The sequence below is a fragment of the Culex pipiens genome, chromosome 1 (genome assembly GCF_016801865.2).
Source record: "Culex pipiens pallens isolate TS chromosome 1, TS_CPP_V2, whole genome shotgun sequence".
NCBI classification, from domain to species: Eukaryota; Metazoa; Arthropoda; class Insecta; order Diptera; family Culicidae; genus Culex; species Culex pipiens.
Genome location: NC_068937.1, coordinates 100,524,372 through 100,541,556, shown reverse-complemented (window position 1 = coordinate 100,541,556; position 17,185 = coordinate 100,524,372). Strand labels below are relative to the sequence as shown.

Below are 17,185 nucleotides of genomic sequence, written 5' to 3'. Positions count from 1 at the left end.
GTATGTATGTGACCAACAAACTAGCTCATGTTTCTCGGCACTGGCTGAACCGATTTGACCCGAACTTGTTGCATTCGACTTGGTTTAGGGTCCCATAGATCGAGTTTTATACAGATTGAAGTTTCGATAAGTAGTTCAAAAGTTATGTATAAAAATGTGTTTTCACATATATCCGGATCTCACTTAAATGTATGTAAACTATGTCCGGGTCCATCATCCGACCCATCGTTGGTTAGGTTATCAAAAAACCTTTCCAACGAGTCCAAAACATTGAAGATCTGGCAACCCTGTCTCGAGATATGGCCCCTTAAGTGATATTGGTGTACTTTTTGGAAGCCGGATCTCACTTAAATGTATGTAAACTATGTCCGGATCCACCATCCGACCCATCGTTGGTTAGGTTATCGAAAGACCTTTCCAACGAGTCCAAAACATTGAAGATCTGGCAACCCTGTCTCGAGATATGGCCCCTTAAGTGATATTGGTGTACTTTTTGGAAGCCGGATCTCACTTAAATGTATGTAAACTATGTCCGGGTCCATCATCCGACCCATCGTTGGTTAGGTTATCAAAAGACCTTTCCATCGAGTCCAAAACATACAAGATCTGGCAACCCTGTCTCGAGATATGGCCACTTAAGTGATATTGATGTACTTTTTGGAAGCCGGATCTCACTTAAATGTATGTAAACTATGTCCGGATCCACCTTCCAACCCATCGTTAGTTAGGTTATCAAAAGACCTTTCCATCGAGTCCACATCATTGAAGATCTGGCAACCCTGTCTCGAGATATGGCCATTTAAGTGATATTTATGTACTTTTTGGAAGCCGGATCTCACTTAAATGTATGTAAACTATGTCCGGATCCACCATCCGACCCATCGTTGGTTAGGTTATCAAAAGACCTTTCCATCGAGTCCAAAACATAGAAGATCTGGCAACCCTGTCTCGAGATATGGCCACTTAAGTGATATTGATGTACTTTTTGGAAGCCGGATCTCACTTAAATGTAAGTAAACTATGTCCGGGTCCATCATCCGACCCATCGTTGGTTAGGTTATCAAAAGACTTTTCCAACGAGTTCAAAACATTAAAGATCTGGCAACCCTGTCTCGAGATATGGCCACTTAAGTGATATTTATGTACTTTTTGGAAGCCGGATCTCACTTAAATGTATGTAAACTATGTCCGGATCCACCATCCGACCCATCGTTGGTTAGGTTATCAAAAGACCTTTCCATCGAGTCCAAAACATAGAAGATCTGGCAACCCTGTCTCGAGATATGGCCACTTAAGTGATATTGATGTACTTTTTGGAAGCCGGATCTCACTTAAATGTATGTAAACTATGTCCGGATCCACCTTCCGACCCATCGTTAGTTAGTTTATCAAAAGACCTTTCCATCGAGTCCACAACATTGAAGATCTGGCAACCCTGTCTCGAGATATGGCCATTTCAGTGATATTTATGTACTTTTTGGAAGCCGGATCTCACTTAAATGTATGTAAACTATGTCCGGATCCACCATCCGACCCATCGTTGGTTAGGTTATCAAAAAACCTTTCCATCGAGTCCAAAACATAGAAGATCTGGCAACCCTGTCTCGAGATATGGCCATTTAAGTGATATTTATGTACTTTTTGGAAGCCGGATCTCACTTAAATGTATGTAAACTATGTCCGGATCCACCATCCGACCCATCGTTGGTTAGGTTATCGAAAGACCTTTCCAACGAGTCCAAAACAATGAAGATCTGGCAACCCTGTCTTGAGATATGGTGTACTTTTTATTCCGGATCTAAAAAATAGATGAAATTTGTGTACAGCCAGTGTTGGTAATGAGTGAGGAAGGCTCCAACCACATAGGTGGATTAAGTTAGTTTTTTTATTAGGTCCTATAAACATATGAAAGACAATAGCTTATAGGACCTTTTCAAAAAAAAAACTCTGGAAATATTATAAAAAACATGTAAAGGGGCGACCCTATTCCGCCTCATTTAGCACTAGCGGAGGCTAGTAGACTATCTCGGATTGTATGTAAGTTTTGGAGTAGCTTGTAAATAATAAAAGTATATTTGTTTGCTCGTAATTATCATCTGTTTCATTTGCGGAATCACAACAAAAAAACGTCTTCGAATGTAGCTTATATAGCTAGTAGGGTGGGTACGAATTTTGAAAAGTTCTCAGATCAAGTTCTGGTGTGGTTCCCCTTGTAGGGCATACCGATAGGGACTCTCACGCCAAATTTCAGCTCATTTGGTTGAAAACTGGCTTGTCTCAAGCGAGTTCAAGTTTACATAGGATTTAATATGGGAAATTTTGAATTTTTGTTCATTTGCTCCTACAGGCCTGGGGAAAACATGTAGAAACTTCTAGGATGGCCAGAAATGAGCGGAATCGTCTGGGGAACAACTTTTCCGAAGAGACCAGGTCGATTCGTTCAACCCCCATCGGGCTCAACGGCAATACATCCGGGGTTTTCGGAACCAACGGTTTTCCCCAGAAAAGCATCAATTTTTCCTTAGCATGCTGTGAATGCTTGATGAACACCACGACGCCACATGTCAAACAGCTACCACGTGGACTAGCATCGCCTATAAAAAATACTTTTTATTACTTTTTGAACTATAGAATTATCATTTATGGTGATCCTGATACTATTTAGCTGTATTCTAAATCTCCAAATAAGAAAAAAACTGTTATGGTGCAACCCTAGGGGCAGGACAACTTGGTCGATAGACTAATAATAGCTTATAATAGTTCGTTGATTGATTTATATTTCGTCAATACTTTAACGCGACCTTACCTGAGTTTGTGGATCCTTGAACCTTTGTCAGATAGAAATGTCAAATTGAACATAAACACAAAAAATTCTGACGGTGAGGATTTTCATGGAAATTTCGAAGGGAAATTTATAAGTGGCAAAAATTGGACATTTCTTCAGCGGGGACCAAGCTCCGTCGGCCAAGAATGGTCAAGTTACCTACTTCTGAAACACCCAAGAAGAAAAATGCAGTGGACCGGTTAACTGATTCCTCTACGTCCCGCTACGTTGAAGGATTACCCGAAAAGTCATGTCCACCTAATCTAGCTTCCTCCTCTTGCCTCTCCTGCTCCACTTGTTGCAAAAGTAAGAGGCCATGTTCCGGGATCAGAACCCGTCCTGTTGCTTCCTCCAAAAATGAACCCTCGATGAATACTATATTCGTTAAAACGGAGAAGGCTTCTCTTTTTCTACGGAACTTGGACAAATTCTTTACACAGGCCGGATAACATAACCTGATATTTAGAGCGCAAAGAAAAACAAAAATGCTAGAACCGGTAACTTTCCGGATTGGTTCAAAATCAATTAAATGGTGGAAGGGAAACAGCTTTCCTTTAAAATACAGCAACGGTTCCGCATTTTAGTATGACCCAAATCCGATCACCAAATGTGGCCAAATGAAACCAGTGTCGAAGGAGAAAAACAATCGGCAACGAGACCGATTGCCTCTTTCTTCAATGTGGACATCATCATGATCATGGCCGCTAGTGGAATAGTTGAAGGAAAACCCGGAAAATCCCGGTCCAAACCGTAAATGTTGCCTCCTCCTTCTCCTTGAACTGCACTAGAGGGCAACGATGGGTCAAAGTCAAAGCTTTCGCCTACTGTCCTGAATCCTCCTACCGTTTGAATTCCGTCAAACCCGGTCAACCTCGGTTGAAACGCCACATACTCCATTGCGACGGAATCTCCCTCTTCCTGTAATCGTATTTGGTCAATCTGAGACTGAACAAAGCATTTTTCTCTTTGGATAAGTTGCCTGTGGTAAACGCAAAAGTAAGGGACCATGTTCCGGTGACCAGGTCTTGTCCCGTTGCTTCCTCGATCATGCAATAAGCAAAAATAAACACTCAATGAATATCAATGGGAAAGTAGCGGCAGGAGGAAAACTATCGGCGTCTAGACCGATTTCCTCCTTCTTCCACCACGCAAGAGGAAACAATTGGAAGGACATAATCATGGTCATGATCGTTGGCAGAGCAGTTTCATGCCTCTTCGTGCCACATTGTTGGAGAAAAAACGTGGAAAATCTTTCCAACCATTGATATAGAATCCTCCTCCTCATCCTCCGCGAGCCGCATCGTAGAAAACGATTGGTAAACGAATATTTTCTGCTTTCGCCTACGGCCCTGAAATCTCCTCTTGTTTGACCTCCGTCAGCCCGTCATTACGCCGGAAGTTAGGTCTTACTGTGCCCGGATTTGGCCAATATGGGACCGAACAGGACTCTTTTCTCCGAAAATTTCCAAACGGTATCTAAAGAAGATAGTAAAATTTTGTCGCGAACAATATTTTGTTGTTTTCGTCTGTATGTCAAACTGTCAACTGTCAAATCAAGGTGTGCAAATGTAGGTCATAACATTTTCGTTGCTTTATTGGCCAATAAATCAACAACAACGTCAATATGTTAACGAATGGTAAATATTTTTACTCTGTACACCCCCTAGGTGCAACCTCTGTAACTCCTTAAAACAAATGCCATTTTTTTACAAAAAAAAAGTTGAAATGAAAAAAAAAATCATTCAGAAATTATTATTTCCTTGCTATAATCTTTTCAAGAATACGTGTTACTTCTCAAACTTCTTGTGTTTTAACTTGAAATATTTTTTTATGAAATCACAAAAAATAAGACAAAAAAAAAAGAACTAAGTTGCTGGATTTGAATTTGCTCAGCCGCTGGTTTGAGCATGAGCATGAGCATGAGCATGGTTGACTGCCAATGAGCTGCTTCTCCGTTATTGATAGATCAGCTGAAGTTAAACAATGAATCAAAAATGATCAGTGGGAGCCAACCATCCGTTCACTGTTTAAACTCTGGAGATCCTTACTTTATTAGTTAATACCGGCGCCCTCCCAAGAAGCCTGCAGTTCAACGAAAGGTAGGAATGTTAGTCCGATAGTTGAAGTTGCAGACTCATTAAGGACATAGTTTTCGCTATATACCTATTATAGCATCTCCTTCAAGCATCACGTGATTAATATTTTTTGGGTTAGTAGGATAAGGTATTGGCTTTTCGATGCGTCCCGAGCTACGATGCTATGGGGAGGACTTTCATTACAGACCCGTCGGCGAACCTTCCGAGCAACGATGCTATGGGAAGGGCTTTCTGGTTAACACACAAAATCACTCACACACAGTTATTTTGCTCCACTATTAACTCGACGATCCAAAATATCAGCGCGTCTTTCGATCATTTTATAGAAATAGCTTTTTCACCGTAAAAAATATAAAACCCTATCCGAAAAATGTATACACAATTTACCCGACGCCGTGCCTACTGATCAACGATGATATTGATATTGAAAATCGCAAAACAATTAATTAAGATTACAAAAGCACAAAAAAAAACACCAATTACTCAACGAAAATGACGCTCAAGACACAATTAATTCGCGTGGCCTCACCGCCCACAATCAACTGAAGCAGGAAACACAATTAACACTCTGTTACTTTAGAACACAATTATTACGACTAACTCAACCGGCGGCGTACCCTCCGATCAATGATGATAAAGGAAGGACTGATATTATCATTGCTAGCAAGAAAAAGGACACCTACAAACATGATCGATCCTGTCAAGCAACCACGTTGCCCCACCGCCCGCAATTGACACACCTAATTTACGACAAAAATGCGAAACAAAATGCACACACAAAAAATCACTTTTCACTCCGAATATTTTTTACGACCATGCGCTCACTTTGCCAACTACGCACTGATCTAAGTTGCTGGATTTGAATTTGCTCAGCCGCTGTTTTCAGCGAAAAACATCGCTGGTTCAGTGTGATTTTTCGCAAATATCAGCAAAATCAAACCAGGAAAATCCTTCTGCTGATTTGAAGATGGATCCCCTTTCCGTGCGGCTTCACTTCTGTTAAAATGTGTTTATAGTCGTTTTAAATTAAACGACAAATAAAAAGCATTCAACAATAAGACCCCAGCGTTTTTCGACTTTTTGTTTGCAAATTTGATTTTGCTTTAAATAAGGTCTTTAATATTTTTTTTTGTTCAGGTTTTCGATATTTTCAAAAAATATCTCTTAAACCAGATTTGCATCATCACGCCCTATGGCTCCGAAGATTTTTTGTCCTCTAAAACACATTAAAAAATCGAAAATTATTATATACGTGTTTTGAGAATTAACCTTTAGTGATATACAGTTATATAAAAAAAATCTGTTTTCTTTTCGAGTGCCTACTTTTCCGTAAAGTCGTCATCTCAATTTTGCAGAAGACACCAAATCGATCTGAAAATCCCTTCTCAAGATACAGAATTACATATATTTACAAACCCATTTTGTATGGCCAGCCCCCAAAATTGTATGGAGACTTGTATGGAACTAATGATGCAAAATGACTTCTGTTGACATAAGGACAAAGTTTTATCCAAATAAAAAAATGAAAATTTTAAAATCGCAAAAAATTGCGAAACCGTGGAGAACTACTCCCATTTATCCCTCCAATATATTTTTAGCTGGAAAGAAAATTTTCGATAAAGGTCCCAAAAAATAAGACAATTGAATTGGTGGAAAGCTTGTCAAAAAGTGAACCTCGTTTTTGACAGTCCATATAGGGTGAACACTCCATAAACTGGTTGCACAAAATAGGGTATAAAGGCCATTTATGAGTAAATTTGAAAATAAGTTTATTTAATATTTAGGTTTGCAATTTGAAATTGTTATTTATTGTCAAGTTATTTTTTTTTTGTTAAGACCGAGCCATGCGGTAACGCTTCCGCCTCTTAAATGGGAATTCAGAACCCGGTGCGGACCAACATAGTTGGTTATCGTTTCCCTGCTGGATTCGATTTCTAAGTAAAGGAAAAGTAGTTTATCGTCACAAGCTGAACATTATCTTCTTGGAATATTGACATTTAACACTAAAATATGTTAATAAGTTAACATTAAAAAATGTGAACGATTGACTTCGTCCTCAAAAGGCTGGATAATATTTTATTTTTTCTAGTTATTTATTTTTTGACAAAACATATTCAAAATTATTCATCAAAAACAAAATTTAAAATAATTTTTCACAAAAAAAACTTTTTTTCAATTGCACATTTGCTGGCTCTTTTACCCTATATTTAGCGTCAGAGGGGTAAAGCGACCAAATAGCGGGGTCCACGGTCCAACCAATGTGAGTATCGCGGCCCATACATACAATTTGACAATCTTGCCATCAGGCTGATTAAAACTAGTTTTCTAGTATGCAAATCCAAACGCACTGTGAATACGGGAAACTCCAAAGAGAATTCCCGACCATTTCGCTCTCTCGCGTGCGTTATTGTCGCCTTTGCCGATCACCCACATTTTCATAATCGACAACCGTTGCGCGCCAATAAAGTCTCAGTCGTGCTTTATCTTTTGAATGTCGCACGTCGTTTTAAAATCCCACTGCTTTTCTGCTAGTGCTTGTTAAGCATTATGAAGTCTTTAGTGCTGTTTTTTATCGGAATCGCCCTTCCACTATCGACCTGCCAATTGTATCAATATCACAAGAAACAACCGAGAAAGTGCTACACCTCAAAGGCGACCTGCGTGCCCATCGAGTTCTGTCCCAAGATTTTCGAGGCCCTAAATCGGCACTCGAAAAGCCGGTACCACCATCGACAGTCGGAACGACCCGTCGAGGTCACGTGCCGCGAGTGCAAGCAGTACGAAGGTCAGCTAAGTGTCTTCTGCGAACCGGGCCATTCGACCGCCTTGAAGGACTGCGTCATCGCTGCCTATCCTAATGTTACGGGACAGTGCATTCCCGAGGAGTACTGCCGTCGTCCGGTGGCAAAGATGCACCGGAAGTGGTCCGGTCATGGCCAAACTTGCTTCGAGGAAGATGCGAAAGTACGTCACATTTTAATTTTAACTCTGTGATTAAGATTGCACAACAAAGCTGCACATCAGTTCTCAGAAAATCATTTATTGCCAGGATAAAAATCTCACTAAAGATAACGGCGCGCTTTCGGCTTATCAGTTAAGTTAAGCGAAGTGAATGAAAAGGGTTAAGTTTAGTTAAGTATTTTTAATTTACAGAATTACTATTGCTGTCCTCATGAGTTACACTCCAAAAAGTCCATTCCAGACGGATCAGTAGCAAATGGTGAGTAATTATCGGTCAGTCGAGAAAAGGGGGATTTTTGAATGGTGTGAAGTCATTATCATAATGCTGAAGAAGTATTTATGAGACGAAGATAAACAGTCTCCAAATCGAATACTAATTACTCAACGTAAGCATTGCAATTGAGTTGATGGAATGGCAGGATTTGGCGCTATTTCTATATTTTTGTTTACCAAATAAAAAATATTTTCTAGGGGCCACCTTCAAACCACGTAGATACTTTTGTTTAAAATTTCAAAAAAAAAATCCAAACTGAAAAAAAATGTTTAGGTAAATAAAAATAAATAAATTGGCAGACGACGGTAAATAAGCCGTTAGCAAACAATCTGTCAAGTTTCAAAATTGATTTAAGTCGCATAGAAGTTTTTTTGATGTCCATCGTCCAGTTTCACCTTAAGAAAATTAACGTTTTTGCACACAATCAGAAAAAAAATACAGTGAATTCTAACGTCGTTGATGTTTTCTGACGTCTGAAGTCAAAGAATTTAATGTTAAATTTTGACATACAAATTTTTCAAGATCTGGCCAAGAAGAGATGGATACATTGTTTTGCCTAAGGAACACACTGATCCAAATGATAGCAAATGTGAAACATGCGTCTTGTTTCTGTTAAAAAAAAAAAACAATTCGAATTCTACCCTATCCATCTACAAAACGATGTTTGTACCGTAAACCGGGGTGACATTGATAGGATTGCAATTTATTTTGGATTTTTTTTTCCAACTGGTAAGGGTTTTCTCAAGACTATTATTTTTAAAACGTGTACCGGGGTAGACCACACAAGTTCCATTTCGGGGTGACTTTGGTAGTCATAGTTTTTCTTGTAAAAATCAGATTCAATGTGTTCAAATTTTATTTGAACGATCAATGTACCATCAATAAGGTTGCTGATATAGGTTTTTAGAAAAAAAAGTTAATGTTTATTTTTAGTTGACTAAGTTTATAAGCTTTTCGACAAAATAGGGTAGGGTACCCAAGTAACCACAAGCACTAAATTGAAGTATTTATTCAGTACTAAATCAGCACTCGAATGTTTTGAAGTAGTAAATAAGCTTTGCGAATGCCTCAAAGTACCAAGACTTTGCAGAATTACAACTGGCATTAAATCACCATTTACGACCTTGAAAATGTGCTTCAAAGCATTTGATGTTTATCAACAAAGTAACCCATCGATACTGGAAACATTTCAGCCAGGCACGCTCTTATTGATTTTAATCCTTCTCCCAATATACCGTTCCAATAAGCGTGCGGGCTAAGGCGCATTTCCCCCAGTGTGCAACAGTTTTATTTTTGCGTGAACTGGGTTCAATTCCCGCTGACTGAAGTGTTTTTTTTTTGTGGAAAACTGCAGCCTGTAATTAAGCCAAATTTTTCAAAACATATGCCCATAGCACAAAGGACATTATCAGAAGTTCTCTGGTAAATTGAATGACTTTTGTCGCAAGCAAAAAGCTGCTTTCCGGAAGTCAGATACACTTTGTGAAATTTTGCCAAGCACCAGTTTACCAAAACAGTTTACGTTAGCCGTTAGCCATTACTTGTCCCTAATAACCCCAAGCCTTCCGTAATTGATTGTACTGTACTTGACTGGATGGCCGCAATTTGCTGAGTGACTCGTCAATAATTTTCGTCAGGGCCCCGGCGATGGCCTGATATGAGCTACCGAACAACATTGGCAATATGGCGTCGTTTGTTTACAAACATGGGATTGTTTGTGGACGAACCGAAAAATTTACTTTTTTGTAAAAAAATCTATAACCATTGTGCAATAACATTAAGTCTTACAAAACAGACAAAATTTCGTTAAATTCTAGACCAGAATTTGTTTTATTATTATTTTTCAATTCAAACATCTTTTATCGAGATTCTGATCAAGATTGCACATCAAATCATCATGCCTTTAGTGTATCTTTAGTTTTCACATCGATTCGCTGTGGATTCGTGTTTAAATTTTGAAATTTGGCATAAATCAAAATAAGTTGCAAAATTCCCAACTTCAGCCATGTGCAACAATTTCCACATCACCCATGCGGGAAACCGATAATGGGGTAATTCATGCGTTCCTAACTGTCAAAATTCCAAAACGTCATTGCCAATCTTCGGTTCGCTGCTTTTGTTCGCGTTTGAAGTTTCGGGCCGATACTCTGATTTTCGTCCAACAAAATGACAACGGGTTTTTCTCATGAACCAGAAACTCGAAACAGCAGAAAGAAAGTCTTCCTTAATGTTCGATGCATCAACCACATCGATTAAAACTTTCAAAACAAACACTCATTTCAGAATACATCAGTTGGCTGGCGCGCATCCTGGAGATCGACGAGAAAAATGCAAGAATAACATCAAAGTGTCACACTCACACATGAAACGCAACAGGAGAAAAAAAAACAAAGGAGGCCCACCACAAAGTGTGTGGAGCAGCTAGCTGTCCTTTTTTTTCCCCCAGCCTTGACATCGATAAAGCAGTTTATTTTTATTCGAGCTTTCGATGTGGCATTAAATCTGCATCACTGTGCGCCTCTTGAAATATTTCTCAAGGGAAAAGTGCTGATTAAATGTTTTGAAGCGTTATTTGCTGGTATTAAACGTCAATATAATGCTGATTTAATGCCGCTATTTAGTGCCTCGCGGTTACTTGGGTAGTCATCAATGAGACACTTTTGGTTTTTAAACTTCGACGATTTTTGTATTTTTTTTTTCATTAGCATGTTTTGAAAAGCTTTTTGTTGCATTTTCTTTTTTTTAATTTTGTTCCAACATTGACCAATGAGATCGATCTGACGTCTACAGCCAGAGTTATTGAACTGTCTCATTGTAGACGCACTTGGCAGGAACAATGAGACAGCTGGGGAACAATGAGACACTCTACGAAAATCAATACTTTTCTAGTAAAACATCATGTTTTTATATTGTTCCATCGCAGGTGACTTGCTTTGAACAATTTCAAGCAATTTTGTCAACATGAAACTTCAATTAACAAAAGTTATACTAAAAAGTATTAAAATTTGTAAAATCCATTGTCATTTAAATTGTAAAATAATGCTAAGTTTGGGACACTACAAAATTTAACATACTTAAAATAGGAAATGTTAGTAAAAAACACAGCTAAAGTTGACCCCAAAAAAAATTTCATTTTAAAAAAAAATTGGCAAAGTCACATTATACAAGTCAAACTTCCAACCAAAACATTTTCTAAAATTTTACGAGTTCTTCTTTCCAAAGCTTTTTAAAGATCAAAAATTGGTTGAAAATTTATTTTTGGTGAATTTTTAGAATCGAGGTCCGTCTAGGGGCGGGGTGAGTTGTAGAGGGTTAAAACTAGTTTTGTTTGTAAAATTATCGATTCAAATTGCATTTTAAACTGATATAAGGGTAATTCTCCGCCAACTCACACAGCAGTTGCCCCGACCCCTCTTCGATTTGCGTGAAACTTTGTCCTAAGGGGTAACTTTTGTCCCTGATCACGAATCCGAGGTCCGTTTTTTGATATCTCGTGACGGAGGGGCGGTACGACCCCTTCCATTTTTGAACATGCGAAAAAAGAGGTGTTTTTCAATAATTTGCAGTCTGAAACGGTGATGAGATAGAAATTTGGTGTCAAAGGGACTTTTATGTAAAATTAGACGCCCGATTTGATGGCGTACTCAGAATTCCGAAAAAACGTATTTTTCATCGAAAAAAACACTAAAAAAGTTTTAAAAATTCTCCCATTTTCCGTTACTCGACTGTAAAAAATTTTGGAACATGTCATTTTATGGGAAATTTAATGTTCTTTTCGAATCTACATTGTCCCAGAAGGGTAATTTTTTCATTTAGAACAAAATTTTTCATTTTAAAATTTCGTGTTTTTTCTAACTTTGCAGGGTTATTTTTTAGAGTGTAACAATGTTCTACAAAGTTGTAGAGCAGACAATTACAAAAATTTTGATATATAGACATAAGGGGTTTGCTTAAAAACATCACGAGTTATCGCGATTTTACGAAAAAAAGTTTTGAAAAAGTTGGTCGTCATCGATCATGGCCGTTCATGGTCACCCGCGACAGACACGGACGACGAAACAAAGAGAAACGCAACAAGTAACTTTTTCAAAACTTTTTTTCGTAAAATCGCGATAACTTGTGATGTTTATAAGCAAACCCCTTATGTCTATATATCAAAATTTTTGTAATTGTCTGCTCTACAACTTTGTAGAACATTGTTACACTCTAAAAAATAACCCTGCAAAGTTAGAAAAAACACAAAATTTTAAAATGAAAAATTTTGTTCTAAATGAAAAAATGACCCTTCTGGGACAATGTAGATTCGAAAAGAACATTAAATTTCCCATAAAATGACATGTTCCAAAATTTTTTACAGTCGAGTAACGGAAAATGGGAGAATTTTTAAAACTTTTTTAGTGTTTTTTTCGATGAAAAATACGTTTTTTCGGAATTCTCAGTACGCCATCAAATCGGGCGTCTAATTTTACATAAAAGTCCCTTTGACACCAAATTTCTATCTCATCACCGTTTCAGGCTGCAAATTATTGAAAAACACCTCTTTTTTCGCATGTTCAAAAATGGAAGGGGTCGTACCGCCCCTCCGTCACGAGATATCAAAAAACGGACCTCGGATTCGTGATCAGGGACAAAAGTTACCCCTCAGGACAAAGTTTCACGCAAATCGAAGAGGGGTCGGGGCAACTTTTCCCGATTTCGTGTGAGTTGGTAGAGAATTTCCCATAAAAGTTTTCACATTTAATATGAAAGTTGTCCTACTGAGAATGCTTACAAATTTGGATATTTTATTTAATCATGTTTCAAAAACACATAATATTAATTTATTACTAACTTCTTCTTGTGGAAAATTGTCCAAAGAATCCAAAAATGCTTTCCGTTTCCCGATTCGAAATCATGTTCATTGAGAAAATCATGACACTTTGAGAATGTTAAAATATTGCTATTCATCAATGTTTTCTTAATTATAGTCGACTAACTTATCAAACTTTTCAAAATTATATGAAAACTTCTTCTAGAAGTACTTTGAACACTTCTCTACCACGGTTAGTATGGTTCCATACCATTCCTTACGTAATTTAATTTGTACTCTTTATTTTGTGGAAAAATCTCAAACCTATCAAAGTAGCCGGGGTATCAAAGTCACCCCGTTTTACGGTACAATCATCTGAGGCGAATTGGGACTGCACAGAAAAAAAATCATGGTAATATTACATCTGGGAAGGGGTACATCTTTTATGTCAGAAAAAATGTGTGATTTTACCTCTGAAAATGTGTAATTTTACCACTATTCTGGTGTTATGTCGCTTTTTCAGTCTAAATTGAGGTAAAATTACATCATAAAAGAGGAAATATTCAACCTTCTAAAATTACACCTTCCAAAATTACACATTTTTTTGCTGTGTGCGGATGGCAAAAACCGTTTTAGAACAGACACTAAACAACAAAATTAGTACATTGGTTTCTAAATTTTTAATTTTAAGATGCTTTAAAAACTGCTGTTCCTATTCATAGGGGAGAGTGGGGAGACTTGATCCCCTTTTTTTGTATCGCACATAACTCTGTCAATTTCTCACAAAGCTATAAACTTTTTGCATGAATTGAAAGCTTAAACATTCAACTATGTTTGACTGATAAGGGTATTTCATCAGATGAACTTTTCGAATCATGCCAAGCGTTTTAAAAAAATATTTTAAACCGGCATTTTAAAAATGTTAGGGGTAACTTGATCCCCCTTTCAACATTTTGAAGAAATCTTAAGCAAAATGTTTCTTATTCATCCAAACTATTAATTTTCTATAAGTTACAGCAATTTCACATTAAACCTGTACGTTTGTGTTCAAAATATAATAAGTTTAGTATGTAAAATATTTAAAAACTTAAAATATTATTTTTTAGACCAAAATTAAGCATGTTTACAAAAGCTGGAAATTTTTGTTTACAAAACTTTTGAAAAAAGGTTCAAACTGCAGTAAGTTATGTACAACTATACTAAAGGAAACTATGTATGAAAACCCAGCCCAATTAATTATTCTTGAGGCTGATTTTAGTGACTGTAAAAATGCAGGGATCAAGTCTCCCTAAACGCACTTATTTTAACAATTGATTGTAAAAATAGTATGACGATAAATTTAACATCAAATGCGTAAGGGTTTTGGAGTTGATAAGTTTATCAAACAATTCATGTATAAAAAATATTTTTTTGAATCATTTTTGAGTGTTTTCTAAACATATCAAAACAACGAAAAAAAGATCTCTTGGAAGTTTTTTGCAGCTCGTTTTAGAAAAATGTGTGTAACTCAATCTAAACATTTTTTAAATTTTTTCTTTGTTTTCTACAATGAGTTTTAGTTAATTTCGCACAACTTTCTAGAACAAAGCTAATTGTTTTACCCACATGCTGACGAGATACAGGCTTGGGATCAAGTGTCCCCGGGGATCAAGTCTCCCCACTCTCCCCTACTGTAGTCCCGATTCGCCTCAGTTGACGTGACGACAGTGTTGTTAAAATATCAATCTATCAGCTCTCATGAAATACAATGAAGCACCGGATTTGAGTGGTAGAAATGACAGTTCTCCCATAAAGAATACATTGTAGAAATAAAACAAAAACTGCTGGAATGGAAGTGCTCGATTATCAATCTTGAATTTTCATGCCCCAAATACAACTGCTCTTCTCTCCGAATTGATATTCTCTGCGCCGAACATAGCCGAACACGTCATTGTGTTTACACACTCGCGTTTGACATTCTCCTATTCTCTCTCATTTCCGATTTCACGATCATCCCACTGCAACAACGTTAAACTACAAAAGCCGTCACAAAACAAGTTTTCCAAGCGCAGTTTTACGAGACGTCATGCGTGGTTGGCTCCTAATCGCCGTCTCGCCTTCTTTCATTACAGTTTTCAGAGAGATTAAGAGACTCTGCGATCAGAGTGCATAGTCGAGGAAAAGGGGAGGATTGATGGAGAGAGAATGCCATCGCTGGGAATCACGAGACACAAGAAGAGATCTCACAAGCTATAGTGACGGTCGCTATACTCTCTGATGTTTTTGGTGCAGAGATAATCAAATGATAGCTTTTTATCACTCATTTGCAACACTGCTTGACGATATTAAATTTAATCAAATATCAATTCCAAGAATATCAGATTCTTATCTTTCTCCATAACTAATCACCACAAATTTCCAGTCCATTCTAGATGTCGTGACTCGCGCCGACGACTAGGTCGTTGCGTTCCCGTTGATCAGTGTGGCTTCTTGAACCAGATCAGAAACATCAGAACCAAGGAATCTTTTATTCGCCAGAACCTATGCAAATCAGATGCCCTGACTGGGCAAGGACGCTCAATCTGTTGCGCGGATGCTCCGGCACATACGAGCAACGGCCAACCGAACTGGATAGAACACCCGAAAGCGGCCAGATTGGGCTTGCAAACCTGTGGATCGGTGGCCATGGAGGATAACATTTTCCGGGGTACAAAAGCCGCGATCGGCCAGTATCCGTGGATGGTGAACCTGCTCTACTGGAAATGGGGACAGTATCACCTTAAAGGAGCTGGCACGTTGATCCATCCCCGGTACGTTCTGACGGCGGCGCATGCAGTCATTGGGAATCTGAAAAAAGTCAGATTGGGAGAATATGATCTTGCTTCTACCCTCGACTGTGATGACGGAGTTTGTGCCCAACCAGCCATAGACTATCCAATTCATAAAAGAATGATCCACGAGCTCTTCCGCAAGACATCGGACTACGATATCGCCCTGTTGGAGTTGTACCGGGATGTCAATCTTTTCCCGCAGCAAATCTATCCAATCTGTCTGCCTCTGACCAAGAGTCTGCTGATGTTGCAGCCCCGCCAGATGACCGTGACCGGGTGGGGTTGGTCGGACCGGAACACCAGCGTGCTTCTAGAGGCCGACATGCAGGTCGTGGATCGCGTTAAACGTGACTGCCCGGGTGAACCCACGTTCTGCGCCCGAGGCAAGAACTGGAGTGGCCACTGTCGGGGCGATTCTGGAGGTCCGTACCAGACAATTGTACCCATCGAACCGGCTGGGCCCCGGTACGTGCAGTTTGGAATTATCTCGGCCGGAAGTGGACAATGTACCGGAACGAAAAAGGCACCGGGAGTTGGCGTATCGGTGGCGTATCACATTAGGTGGATACTGGATCATATGAATATTTAGATATTTATAAAAAACTTTTTGAAAGTTAAAATATTATTTAAAAAACATTCAAAACAATTCTCTGAAGCCTTTTATTTCAAAACGTCATTATGTCATTTTGCTGTTTTTGCTTAAGGGGTTACATACATGTAAATCGGCAAAAATGTCAGAGGTTGGTTTAAACACAAACTTAAACTTTTTTTAAATCGGTTTTCAGGACATTCAAATAAACATTTTCAACTATTAACAAAATAAATTTGAAGACATTTGGTTGTATCATTGCCGAGATACAGCTATATGTAGATAGCATTTTCAAAAAATGGGTGCCACGATATCTCAACACTGCATTGACCAAATCGGCTCAAAATTTTGGTGAAGACTCGTTAAACCGGTCCTGTGTGCATGACGAAGGCCGATTTTCAAAAAGTTCATTTTAAAAAAAGATAAAAATATTTTAATGTTTTTCATATAAAAAATCGAAAGTTTCCGATATTTGTATTTTTTTTAATGCATAATTTCAAAATAGGGCTTTTTTTTTTTTTTTTTTTTTTTTTTTTTTTTTTTTTTTTTTTTTTTTTTTTTTTTTATTTAAATCGTTGCTTTTATTTAGTCATTATCATACATTTACATGATCCATTTCATCGGTATTTAGGCCACGGCCTGTAATAATCAGTAGTCTTTTTCAGTTTCTTAGCATTCTCCATTTCTTCATTTCTTTTTCCAGACTCGTTTTGTTCCGCTAGCGTTTTGTTCTCCTTCATGATCGTTTCATTTGCATTGTCACTGTTCCTGTTCTTCTCATCCGATCCTTTTTCGCCTTCTCCAGCCTGGTTGCTTACGGTTGAAACATCCAATATCTTGAC

At 38.1% G+C, this 17,185-nt stretch overlaps 1 protein-coding gene across 1 annotated transcript; it reads left to right on the top strand.

The window, feature by feature from the left end:
- The first annotated feature begins 7,411 nt into the window (after window positions 1-7,411).
- LOC120430354 (CLIP domain-containing serine protease HP8-like) lies at window positions 7,412-16,877 on the top strand. The gene is made up of 3 exons (XM_039595454.2): window positions 7,412-7,884; window positions 8,074-8,140; window positions 15,346-16,877. Exons 1-3 carry the CDS (start codon window positions 7,468-7,470, stop codon window positions 16,341-16,343), a joined length of 1,482 nt encoding a protein of 493 aa, XP_039451388.1. The 5' UTR covers window positions 7,412-7,467; the 3' UTR covers window positions 16,344-16,877.
- The last annotated feature ends 308 nt before the right edge of the window (window positions 16,878-17,185 follow it).

Bases quoted from the DNA above. Each gene is read 5' to 3' on its own strand.
- LOC120430354 (XM_039595454.2), top strand. From the start codon at position 7,468: ATGAAGTCTTTAGTGCTGTTTTTTATCGGAATCGCCCTTCCACTATCG. The intron at 7,885-8,073 runs GTACGTCACATT...TTTAATTTACAG, and splicing joins GCTTCGAGGAAGATGCGAAA to AATTACTATTGCTGTCCTCA. The intron at 8,141-15,345 runs GTGAGTAATTAT...ACAAATTTCCAG, and splicing joins AGACGGATCAGTAGCAAATG to TCCATTCTAGATGTCGTGAC.